This window comes from Perognathus longimembris, chromosome 17 (assembly GCF_023159225.1).
Source record: "Perognathus longimembris pacificus isolate PPM17 chromosome 17, ASM2315922v1, whole genome shotgun sequence".
In the NCBI taxonomy this organism is placed as follows: Eukaryota; Metazoa; Chordata; class Mammalia; order Rodentia; family Heteromyidae; genus Perognathus; species Perognathus longimembris.
The window spans coordinates 38,214,182-38,227,051 of record NC_063177.1 but is presented as its reverse complement, the minus strand read 5'-3'; the positions used below and the strand labels follow the sequence as shown (position 1 = coordinate 38,227,051).

At 42.1% G+C, this 12,870-nt stretch overlaps 1 protein-coding gene across 1 annotated transcript; it reads left to right on the top strand.

Moving 5' to 3' along the window:
- Positions 1 to 213: 213 nt before the first annotated feature.
- Krt39 (keratin 39) lies at positions 214 to 6,445 on the top strand. Its single transcript, XM_048366849.1, has 7 exons — positions 214 to 678; positions 1,719 to 1,801; positions 2,433 to 2,589; positions 3,195 to 3,356; positions 3,455 to 3,580; positions 4,912 to 5,132; positions 6,184 to 6,445. Exons 1-7 carry the CDS (start codon positions 214 to 216, stop codon positions 6,443 to 6,445), a joined length of 1,476 nt encoding a protein of 491 aa, XP_048222806.1.
- Positions 6,446 to 12,870: the final 6,425 nt, after the last annotated feature.

The following is a 12,870-nucleotide window of genomic DNA, read 5'->3' as shown; positions in this document are numbered from 1 at the left end:
ACTAATGAGACGTTCCCATGGGATTCGATATAAACATTAGAAAGGAAAACATCGTGCCCCCCCCCACCCCACCTTTCGACAGCACCTAGAAGGAAGGCTATATAAGCACTTCAAAAAGGAAAAGGGCACAGCCTTGGAATTTCAGCCCAGCTGCAGGAGCTTGAGCTGGTGACCACAGACACCTTGCAAACACACCAAAGCTGAGCACAGGCCATGGATACCCAGGGCTGCCCCACGACTGTGTCTTCAACCCCACCCCCAAACCACTGTGGAATTACAAATCCGAGGACCATCTCTTCTAACCGCGGCTGCCATCACAGTGATGCTGAAGTCACCAGCATCCGGCCAACTAGTGATGTTCAGAGAATTCCCCAGGGCCGAAGCTGCCAACCCCCTCCACGCCTCCGCCGGGTCCCCATGTACCTGCTAAGCAACTTCAATGGCCGGGCCTCCCTGGATGACTGTAGCTGGTGTGGTGAAGGCATCAACAGTCATGAGAGAGAGACCATGCAGATTTTAAACGACCGCCTTGCTAGCTACCTAGAAAAGGTGCGGATGCTGGAACAAGAGAATGCTGAGCTGGAGGGTAAAATCCAGGAGGAGGATAACAAAGAGCTTCCCATCCTGTGTCCTGATTACCTCACCTACTATGCCACCATTGAAGGGCTCCAGCAGAAGGTAAGACTCTTGGCTATCTACTTGGTCACGTTGCAAAGCAATGACCTCCACGTAATGGGTACTTACTAAGTATTAGTATTTCTAGTAACTTTTATACCGACAGGAAGTTTTCAGAGAAAAAAAGTTCTTGAAATGTTCATCATACATTAATTTGTTTCCAGAAATATACTCTACCATTAGAACTAGGTAGCTCAGGATCAAACCAGGCTATCCTTTTGTTAATAAAAATTTAAAGACAGTCAGGCACTTGTGGCTCACGCCTGTAATCCTAGCTACTCAGGAGACTGAGATCTAAGGATCATGTTTCGAAGCCAGCCTGGGCAGGAAAGGGCATGAGACTCTCCAACAAACTACCAGAAAACCAGAAATGCTGTGGCTCAAAGTGGTAGAATGCTAGCCTTGAGCAAAAGAGCTCAGGGACAAAAGAGCTCAAGCCTCACAACTGGAAAAAAAATTTTTAAAGGACAGTTTCAAGAAAAAAAAAAATTGCATTAAATTTCTGAAGTTTAGTTTCTATCCATGCTGTAACTATTACTACCTTTTTCTTCTTTCATGCTCATTTTATCATCTTCACATTATGTAAGTCATTTGTTTACATGCCAAACATTAAGTTTCTTATTCAGAGCAATCTGCTGCCACTTATTGGGGTTTCTTTGTTTAGTAAATACTTACTGAGCACTAATAATAATGTTTCAGACATTGTTCTCAGCTCTGAGAAAATACTGGTGAACTAAAAATGTCTCTGCTATTATGGAGCTCCATTCTAGTGGATTATGGTATATTTAGGTCATATATTTTAGTGGGAAAACATACAAAAGGTTTTCTTTATTTATAAACATTTGCTGAACTCTCAGGAAAATATTCAGAACTCAGATTCTCCACTTTCTCAGCTTCTTGAGCCTAACTCTGGAGACTCAAGAAAAATCTAACCAGCCTTCCCCTCTTAAATTGAAACACACACAAATCCTTAGGTTCTTGAGGGAAAAAAGGGGGGGTAATACTGGTCTTGGTCTCATTTGTGTACAATTTCTTAATTCTAGATCTTGTGTACCAAGGCTGAAAATTCCAGACTGGTCTCACAAATTGACAATACCAAACTGGCTGCAGATGACTTGAGAGCCAAGTAAGCTCCCCCAATACTGCCACTGACCACAGAATTCAGCCTGAGTCTGACCTCAACACTCCCGATAAGATTATCTCCACAGCACATTGGCACTGGTCCAGAAAAGACCCTCAAATTCAACTTAAAAAAAGAAAAGATGCCAGAACCCTAGCATGAATACCATACTTCTCCTTGCTCATATGTTGGTCCTTCTGATTACCCACATATTATCTCACTAAACTAGGTAGGGCTAATACATTGTTACCTCACTTAAGACAAGAAAACTTTAAAAAGAAAATCACTTAATCCAAATACATCCAACCAGTACAAGCTAGATCAGAAAATAGACACAGCTTCCCAATCTTTCATCTTAATCCCTTCTTACATGGCAAAACAAAACAAAACAAACAAAAAAGAAACTTCACCTCACAGAATAGCAAGGCAGCGTTACTCTGCCAGGCATTTAAGCAGAATAACTAAACGAAGGTATTGATCCAATGATGTCATCTCTAAAGAAATAAAACTATCCACTGAAATACACTGAAAATGAGAGGCCCAGACAAGGGGAAAATAATGCAGAAGGCAGTTTCGCTTGGCTTGGTTTGTACCATCTATTTTGTCACGCCTTTCTCTTCCTATCTGGCTTTTAAAGTTATGAAGCTGAGATGTCCCTACACCAGCTGGTGGAGGCCGATGCCAAAGCCCTGCAAAAGATCCTCGATGTACTGGCCCTAAACAAGGCTGACCTGGAGGCCCGAGTCCAGTCTCTGAAGGAGGAGCTCCTGTGCCTGAAAAACAGCCACCAAGAGGTTAGAGAAATGGGAGGCCAGAGAGTTCATACCAGCTAACCCCTGATGCCAGCATCAGGTCCTTTGTGTTGTCCATGACAAAGGGCTTTCCCACTAGATGCTCTTCTGGGTGTTAGCCTTCATTATACCCTGCTTTCCAGACTACTGGTTCAATGTAGCTCAAATCCATTGGCTACAAAATGGTATCTGGAGCCACGTGGACAGAAATCTCTCTGTTGTCCCAATTTGTCTGTCCTTGCTGGTTTCCTATTATTTTGTGGACATATGGGTCCAAGGTAAATCACAAGCCCCTATGGACATCACCAACACTGTAGACTCTCACAGAGGCCATGAAGGTGATACGTCTCAGCTCAAGGCTGCTTCCTCCCATCCCTAGAAATGATCTAAGAATTTCAGGGCATTGATCTCATTCATCAATTTCTCTTAATTCTGCACTTACTTAAACACAGCATCATAACTGAAATCATCTTAAATCCTTACCACAAACACCCTTGTTGTATTCCAGACACCACTAAGCTAAATTATTGCTGTTAGATTGCAAGGAGACCTCGAGTGGCCCATCTTATTTTGGTAACTAAGTTCACATTCTTTTTTTCCTTCCCTAGGACATCAGTTCCTTACAGTGCCAGCTTGGAGACAGACTCAACATTGAAGTAACCTCTGCCCCTTCAGTGGACCTAAACCAAATTCTACAAGAAATGAGATGTCGATATGAGTCCATCATGGAGACCAACCGTAGAGACGTAGAACAATGGTTCAATGCACAGGTGGGGAAGGTAGAAAAGTCAAAATCAGTAAGCATATCTAGGGGCCTTTTCTATCAGTCACGTTTCCTTCCCAAATACCTGCCATCTTTGTGTTTCAGATGGAGGAGCTGAGTCAGCAGATGGTGAGCAGCTCTCAACAACAGCAAGAAAGCCAGAAGGAGATCATAGAACTGAGGCGCACCATGGCCACTCTGGAGGTTGAACTGCAGGCCCAGCACCGAATGGTACTCAAGAGGCTGAGCAAGCCTGGCCCAGCACCAATAGCCCTGGCCCTTGATGCCTATGTATTACAGTGTTTCCCAAACTGTGTCCCTCAGAACAGCAGGGTGTCTGTTTGCTAAAGGGTCTGTTGTTGGAAAAGGACTTCGTGGTCTAAGGAGTCTGGGAAATGGTGAATTAAACAAGGGTTCAACAAGATCCTTTACTGAAAAACTTAAGCTGATCTATACCATGAATCCTCATGAAGAAGAGGTATGGTATTCAGCATTCTGGAACTTGTTTAACTATAGATTCTCTCTCTCTCCCTCTCTCTCTTTTTTTTTAATGTAAGAGTATTTCATTGTAATCGTGATCCATGGAATATGTTTTGGGAAACACTGAGAGAACACTTTATCATGTGCCAAGCACTTTTATGAACTATCATTTTAGAATTACGAAACAATCTTGTGAGGGAGGGAGTGTGATTATTAGCCAAGAGGTTCTAAGAGCTAAGGTAATTTTTCCCAAGCCAAATCTGAAATCAGTGCCATCTCGTCTATTTTATAGATGGAAACACGGAGACCCTGAGGCAGCCAGGAACCTTCTTAAAGTTTCAAAAGAGATGGGTCTGAGCCAGAATGCAGACTCCACAGCCTTGTGGCCCAGCCTCTCTGAAGTAGGGAATTGTTCACATGCCCTGCACTGAAGGCTGTAAGGAAGACCTTCCTCTAAGCTGGTTTTGTCACCTAATCATGTGACTTTGGGCAGCTTGTTTAACCTCCTGAACTTCAGTTTTCACCCTCTATAAAAATTGGGATTATTATGCAAGTACTGGTTTATTAGAACCTAAAATCCCACCATTATCTACAGACTCACACAATGACAGAGAAGGAAAGAACTTGACTCATCAAAGCCTCAGCTCTCATATTTTACCGATGATGGAATTGATCCGGTGAGGGGAATGTTGACAGCAAAGTACTGCTCACTGCATCTTCAAGGGACACATACTCAGGGAGTGAGGTGTCATGGTAATGGGTTTTTAATGCCTAAGTGTGCAAAGGAATATTCTCAATGGTAGATGTGAAAATACTTTTTTTTGGTAAATTCAAGAGTATTAGTGGGTCAAAAGAGAAGAGAAATCAACCTAGGCAAGATGCAGAAGAGATTAAAAGAAAGCAGTTCTTAGCAGAAATGACAGTTTTGATTTGGGATTTCTTTAGTTTGTTAAAATGTAGCAAAAAGGTGTAGAAAGCCCTTAGAACTTATTACAAAGCAATGGTTCTTTAACCTGATTTAAACAATGACCTGGGCTAAAAGGAGTCATCATTATAAATGTGCTTTCTTTCCTGCATGATAGAGAGATTCCCAGGAGTGTATCGTGGAGGAGACAGAGGCCCGCTATACAGCCCTGCTGGCCCAGATCCAGGGCCTGGTTCATCACCTAGAGGCTCAGCTGGCAGAGATCCGGAGTGCTTCAGAAAGGCAGAACCAAGAATACGAGATTCTGCTGGACACCAAGTCCCGGCTGGAGTGTGAGATTGCCACCTACCGCAGCCTGCTAGAGAGCTCCGACGGCAAGTATGTAAAATACCACCAATTTGTGTGAGGAAGATGCTCAGACACACACATTTGTCTCACTGGCACTGGTACCAAAGGGACAGCACTTGGATCTTCGCACCAATGAGAGGGAGCTCTGGGAAGAAGTGGCCACATACTCTCCAGCTAGGCCCGTCAGGAGACCCACAATTATAATCATGTCCAAACCCGAGGCATGGATGGAGCCAAGTTATTCAGAACAGCGTGGCATAAAGTTCATTACTTTTAGGTCATTGCATCTGGAAAAGGTGCAATTACTGGAAAAGGTACTCAGGAGGCAGAGATCTGAGGATTATGGTTCAAAGCCGCCCAGAGTGGGAAAGTTTGTGAGACTCTGATCTCCAATTAACCAACGAAAAGCCAGAAGTGGAGCTGTGGCTCAAATAGTAGAGCACTGACTTTTGGCAAATAAAGCTAAGGGACAGCACCCAGGCCCTGAGTTCAACCCCCAAAAGGAACTTTGAAGCTTCCTGATGACATAATGAAGATGCTTCAACTGACAGGGTTCAGACCACAACTAACTAACTAAACTGACTTCCCATCTGGATTTCTATTTGATCAAATAGGAAACCCTTGACTTGTCCCTGCGAGGTCAGTTATTCTTCATGTTCTGCAGTTTCAGGGCTCAAACTCAGGAAGGTGAACTGAATTCCCAAAGGCAAGCAGCTGGTAAATGACAGAGCTGGCTTCTGTGTCAGCCATTGGCAGGGGTGTGCCATAGGCTTCCATGATGCTCTGACACTGGCTGGCATAGAAGCTCACACCATGCAATACTTCTCAACCTAGGATACTGCTTTCCAATGGGCCTGATCTGATTCTTTTTCTACCACTAACTACAGTACACACAACAAATGCATAATGAACTGGCAGTACATCTTCTGAATGATAAATGTTGAAAACTTAGACACACACACACACACACACATACACACACACACACACACACACACACACACACGGTTGTTCTCCATAATGATCTTTGTCCTCCCTCAATCACAGGTAAAATTCTGGTTTGATCTTCTTCCATCTTCAGGTTCCCATGTCAGCTCTGTGCCGCCAAATGTGAGCCTTCCATGGATACATCCCAGAGCACCAGAGCCATGGAATGCGCTGCTGCCCCAGTTTATACATCCTCAGTTCCTCGGGGGATACTCAAGCCTCAAAGAGTCTGCGGCCCCCCATCCCGGATCCTGGTGAAAATACGCACTATCACCAAGGAGATCAAAGATGGGAAGGTCATTTCGTCTCACGAGCATGTGCAGCCTTGCTACATCACCAGATCTGCCAAAGCCTAACCTCCCAAGGTGATGAAAATGGCCCACACTCATGAGAGAGAGGCCAATACATGATCCTGCCAGAAAGCTTTCAGAATCCCCCAGTCCCTTAAGGTACTTAGCTTCTTACTACTACAGTGGGTCCCCATTGCTAGGCAGTCTTTAATTCTGCGCCAAAGTGGCTCATGCTAGCATGATCATAAATGTCATTTCTCTGGAAGGACATTTATTTTTCATTTGTCAGAGGGATGGAAACTGGTTAGTAAATACCCAGGAAGATGGCCTGCATTGCTTGACTGGACAGGTGATAGGCAGGCAGGTTTTTCTTTTGTTTATTCAGGTCTTGTTTACATGTGAGCTTCCTTTGAGCCAGTCAGACAAGTTCTGGTGCTGTTTTTGGATATTAGCACATGAAGGTGAAAAGCTCTGACCTTCCTTTCTAAATTCCTTCTTCCGATATAAAGCCTACCCAGTAAGAAAAATGAACAGGGAAAACTTTTCATGTTTATAGAAAAGTTACCAGAAAGTCGTGAGTCTGGATCCTGTTGAACGCTGCTGTCTTGTTTACTTACCTGTAATAACATACTTACCTCCCTCCAAGATATTTTTGAAGATGTCCATGTTCCATTTTTCTTTTGAATTTTTTTTAAGACAGGGTCTCAGTAGCCCAGGCTGGCCTAGAACTCTGTATTCTCCTTCCTTCATCTCCCAAGTGCTAGGATTAGAAGTGTGTAGCACCAATGTGGCTGCTGTTTGTGTCTCAAAAACTGTGAACTACCAGTCTCATCTCCAAATACTTTTTTTTGAAGATCAGAAATAGTTGTGGGGGGTGGGGTGAATCTAGGGCTATTTCTTCAAAGTTATTTGATAGCCACAGCCCATCCTGTATCCTTTCATTAAATATTTGCTATTTCTCTCCCTCTCTCTGATTCTTAGGGAATAGAAACTTGATCTGGAACTCTCAAGATACAATCCTTGATGTGTGACAATAGCTTAGATTCTTGCTTCAAACTATCCGACAAAGAGAACTGGACGTAATTTGCACACACAGAAAAGCAATAGTGAATAATGGCTTCTCGCAAGCTGGAGGCCATCCTAATGTCACAGAAACATTTCTGTATCAATCATTGTCATAGCTTCCTATTAGGGCCACAGAGTAGGTAAGTCATTCCATATAGGACATAAACAATTGCAAAGTATAGAACATGAAGTTCAAAGGCCCAAAGTATAACCATGACTCTGCCCAAAACATTTAGCCTTCATCTGATTAATTACCTTATTGGTTAAACAGAGATCATGCCCAGTGCATGCGGTGGTTGCAAAGATCAAATGAAATTGCTTATATAATACAGCTTTGTCCATGGAAAATCACTCCATAGTTGACATCATTATACAGGCTTTGCTTTCAGCTACAACCCTAGATCCAATTTTAATATTATTATCTCACTCTAAAGTTCTTTGTCGGTGAATTTTGGTATCCAGTCATGACTGGAGCATCATAATAACATTTAATTTGGGGGCAGGAAGAGGAAAGAAAAACAAGATATCCTGGGATCCTGCCCAGATCAAGAAGGCATGTGTTCATTCTTAGGGTACACATCAGATACCAGTAGGTTTCTGATGCCTACATCAAAGAAACTCAGGTGATTTAGCTCCGCAACTGACTTCCTCCCAACAAAACAGTGACCTCCACTAAGCAAGTGGAATGGAGGGTTGCAGCAATACTACCTTTCCTATTCTTAATTTCCTCCCTCTTCTAAATGGACCTCCAATCAGCATCGAATGGCATGCTATCTCTGCCTGCAAGATGGAAATATGGATAGAGCAGAGAACTTGGACTCCGAAACCTCGACAGGGAGTCTCAACCCAGACTGCGTATGAATTCCAGCAAAAGAGATGCAACAACATTGGCCCTGCCTAGTGTATAGCAGGAAGGACTAAATGGCATAACGAAGAGAGCACAGTTTTATAAAAGATGTAGTAAGGTACTGTGCAGACAGCAAATGTCAGTCATTCAATTAAAAGCCAGACATAGGTCCTTTCCACCTTTCAGTGCTGGGCCAGGTGGATCCTTCCTGATACATGCCATGAGTACCGCAGAAGAGGCCACAGCTGCTCAAAGCACTCTGAGCTTTTGACTGGAGGCTGAGGAACTTGGGTTGATGCAGGCACGCCATTCTCAACTTACCCCAGAGAGAAGGCAGCTTCCTCCCACTTGCAGAGAATTGTCCCCATGCCTCCCAGAATAAAGATGTTTTAATGTTTTAATTTAATTGGTTCCAAGTCTTTCCATTTCCTTACAAGTGGTGCAAAATTATTCACGATATCAAACAAAGTAAGCAAACCCCAACTAACATAGATTGCATGGTTTCCCTCATTTGTGGTGCCTAGAATGTGCCTGTAAATCTACAAGTAGACACACTGGATGGTAAAAGACAAAAAAAAATACACTTGGACATGATCAATTATGCAGGTCTCTAGACATTCACATGGTGAGTCCAAAGAAGGATATTCTTAGGAGAGGATCACAAAGGCCCAATAGCTATGTGCATATGCTCACATAAAATGATATTTATTGAAATGAACTTCAGGAAGTAGGAACAAAGGGTTTTTTTCTTTTTTGCTGTTTTTTCTTTACCTTTTGTCTTGCTAATTTATCTGTCTTTGGGAGGGTAAAGGGGGATTAGAAATGGAGGACAAAGGGTGAACAAATGCAGCAATGGTTATCACTAGACACTATGTTGAAAACGAGCTATACAACTTGTGGGTGGAGATGGATGAGAGGAGAGAGCAAGGGAAGGGGTGACATTGTTCCAAAAGAAATATTTTCATTACCTGAGTTATGTAACTGCAACCCCTCTGTATATCACCTTTACAGTAACTATATATATTTTATATAAATTATATGTATATAATTTAAGTGATTATGAAATGCAGATAAAGAGGGGATTTGGCCACTCAAAGGTCTATAAACTTTAATCATTTCTTCTTTGTATAAGAAAATATAAAACCTACTTGCAGTACCTTGTATATATATGGTGAAACCTTTTGGTCTGCATTTTACTAGAAAGCTAAAACAGTATCCATTACAGCCACAGGAGAGAGTTAAAGGCAAATTATATAGTTCAGCAACTGGATCAGAAAACATAGATATAATTTTTCTTTTTAAAAATTGTTATTGTTATTATAATGTTAATGTACAGAGGGGTTAGAGTTACATAAGTCAGGTAAAGAATATTTTTTATTCCCTTTTGTCAGTTGTGGGGTTTGAACTCAATGCCTGGGTGCTGTCACTGAACTCTTTTGCTCAAGGCTAGTGCTCTACCACTTTGAGCCACAACACCACTTCCTGTTTTTGAGTGGTTTAATTGGAGATAAGAGCCCCATGGAGACTTTTTTGTCCCAGATGGCTTCAAACTGCAATCCTCATTTCTCAGCCTCCTGAGTAGCTAGGATTATGGGTATGAGCCACCAGCACCGGGTAAGAATACATTTCTTTCTTGACAATGCCCTCATTCTCTCCAGGGTTTTCCCTCCCATCCCCCACCTACAAGTTGTGTAGTTGATTTTCAACAGTGTCCAGTGAGTAGCATTGCTGCATTTACTCACCCTGAGTCCTTCCATTTCTGTGCCTCCTCTGGCATTCCCAAAGACATATAAACAAACAAACAGAACAAAAAGAAAACAAAACAAAAACAGCAAAAACGGGAAAAAAAAACTGGTTTCCATTTCCCAGAGTTCATTTCAATAACTATTATTTTGTATGATCACATGCACATAGGCATTGCACCTTTGTCTTCCTCCCCTAAGAGTATCCTCCTTTGGTCTCACTGTGTCTGAATGCCTGGAGTCCTGTATCATTTATCATGTTCTGGTGTATTTTAAATTTAGCTTCTGCATATGAGAGAAAACATGCGCTGTTTGTCTCTCTGAGCTTGGCTTACCTCGCTTAGTATAATTTGTTCTAGGTCCATCTTTTTCCCTGCAAATATTATTCTTTCTGATAGCTGAATACATGTATAATTTTAACCCAGCTCAAAAGGCAATCATGAATCACCAGGAAACACAAGAGGGTCTCTACAACCTTATTACAAATCCTGTCTCTGTCTCTCACTAAGAGGGTCCATAAACATATTTCTAAGCAAAGGAATATATTGACTTATATTTTTCTAGAATTCTTTCTTCATGTTGACTCACTCTGATATCATTTATGAAACTCACTCTGATATCATTTATCAAACTTTCCCGAATACAGGAGTAGCCATCTATTTCTCTTCTCACTTGTTAACTGCACCCCCCATCCACCCATCCCCACCACATGGCGCAGAGGCTCCCCATTCTTGCCTCTCAGGGTTAACTCCAGCAATTGTTGTCTAGAAACTCCTCCTCAAAAGTTCAGTTAGTGCTAAGCACCAGTGGTTCATGCCTTTAATCCCAGCTACTTACAGGGTGAGATCTGAGAGGCATGGTTAGGAGTCAGCACAGGCAGACAAATCCTCAAGACTTTTACCTCCAAATAACCACCAAAAAATTGGAAGTGGAAGCAAGGCTCAAGTGGTAGAATGCCAGCCATGAGCAGAAAAGCAGAGTGAGACCACAAGGCTCTGAGTTTAAGCTTCAGTATGAAAGAGAGAGAGAGAGAGACAGAGACAGAGAGAGACAGAGAGAGAGAGTGTGTGCTCCATTGGTGCCAACTCTCTACATGACATCTCTCCAGGATTTCCCTAGTGTGGTTCAACTGCCACCTGTAATCACAAATGCTGGGGAGCTTATAAAATTTAGATTTGTGGCGCTACCCCAGATTTTGCATTAGAATCTCCAGATATGGGACAAGTGTAGGATTTGGGACTCCAATTTTCTTTTAATTGGATGGGTTCTCAGATACAGTTTTTCAACCCAAGCCAGGCTAGCCTCAACTCACAATCCTCCTGCCTCTGCTTTCTAAGCACTGGGATTGTAGGCATGGGCCATTACTCTCAGTTTAACCGGTTTTAATAAAACCTCCAGCTGAGGTATGCACTGAGTTCAAAGCCACTGCTTTATAATCAATGAGGGACCCATAGCGTGCCAATCCAGATGGTTCAGTATCTTTATTTCCACCTTTTAAAATCAACACATTAATTTCCCATTACTGTGTGTTTGCTGTGATATTCCACATGTATATGCCATCTGGGTTGATCATCTCTATCCTCCTTTCTTTCTAAATGTCTCTTTTAGATTCTGACAGTAGCCTCATTAATGACCACACTTATAGATAGCTTCTTTTCTATACACTTGTGTATAGAAAAGATGTGGTTTATCAATAATTTAAGTAAGAGTTATGAACTCATGCAATCATTACTACAGAACCATGAGGGAGCTACTCTTAACAGTCCATGAGAGAAATGAGAAAAGCACTGGACAGAGGAGTTTAATGATTCAACTAAGGCCACATAAGAAGGAGATTGAATTTCAACTACTTTGATTTCCTTAGCTCCTGATAAATAAACTTCAAAACTAGAAATAATAATCCCCCATGGCAATGATGTTTGCAACTCTGCAAACTAGTCTATTCCAGTTGTTTGTTCCTGCCTCTACTGCAAAACCATCCAAAGAGACTTCATGCCACCAGCACTTATCCTCTCCAGAAATGCATTCGAAAGAGGTTTTGCTGGCAATTAACTGCCTTTCTCAGACCAAAGATCAAGAAACTAAGCCCAGAAAGAAACGTGACTGGTCCATGATCCACTGAGAAATCCCACATTCATTCTTCTACCTCTCATTCTTGCCCTCTGTCATGGGCAGCAACACAATGGGGTATAACAGAACCAGCACTGGACTAATGATATGACAATAACTTTGGGTTCCAGTTGTCAAGGGCATCGTTTGTCTTCTTTGTGCTTGAGCCCTTGGTGAATACCATGAACTTTCCACATCTAATACCCTGGTTTAGTATCTTTACTGATGTAATATGACTCACCTGTTGTGTCTAGACTTCAACACCTATAAATAGGAAATGATGAAAGGAATAACATCCTCTAACTCCACCAGGTGTTTTTATTTTTAAGTCAATAATCTGATGCCAGAGATTTTTTTTGTGCCAGTATTAGAGCTGGAACTCAAGACCTGGGTGTTGCTCTTTAACATTTTTTGTTCAAGACTACTACCCTATCACTTGAGCTACAGTTCTACTTCCAGATTTTTTGGTGGTTAATTGGAGATAAGAATCTCATGGACGTTCCTGCCCAGGTTGGCTTCAAACCTCAATCACATCTCAGCCTTCTGAGTAGGCAGGATTACAGGCGTGAGCATGGGTAGTTAGCCTACTTAGATCCTTATGGTTTTTTTTAGACGCTACATGCTTTTGTAATTAATTCCTATAATTTTCATTTCTCAAGCAATGGAGAAACATATCTGACCTTAGATGGACATGAACCTGTTGCCTAACCAAGCTTATCCTATTCTCT

What these genes read in the sequence shown, in the direction of transcription:
- Krt39 (XM_048366849.1), top strand. Translation starts at nt 214, where the DNA reads ATGGATACCCAGGGCTGCCCCACGACTGTGTCTTCAACCCCACCCCCA. An exon ending in GCAGATGACTTGAGAGCCAA is followed by an intron (nt 1,802 to 2,432) that starts GTAAGCTCCCCC and finishes TGGCTTTTAAAG; the next exon opens with TTATGAAGCTGAGATGTCCC. An exon ending in CTAGAGAGCTCCGACGGCAA is followed by an intron (nt 5,133 to 6,183) that starts GTATGTAAAATA and finishes TTCCATCTTCAG; the next exon opens with GTTCCCATGTCAGCTCTGTG.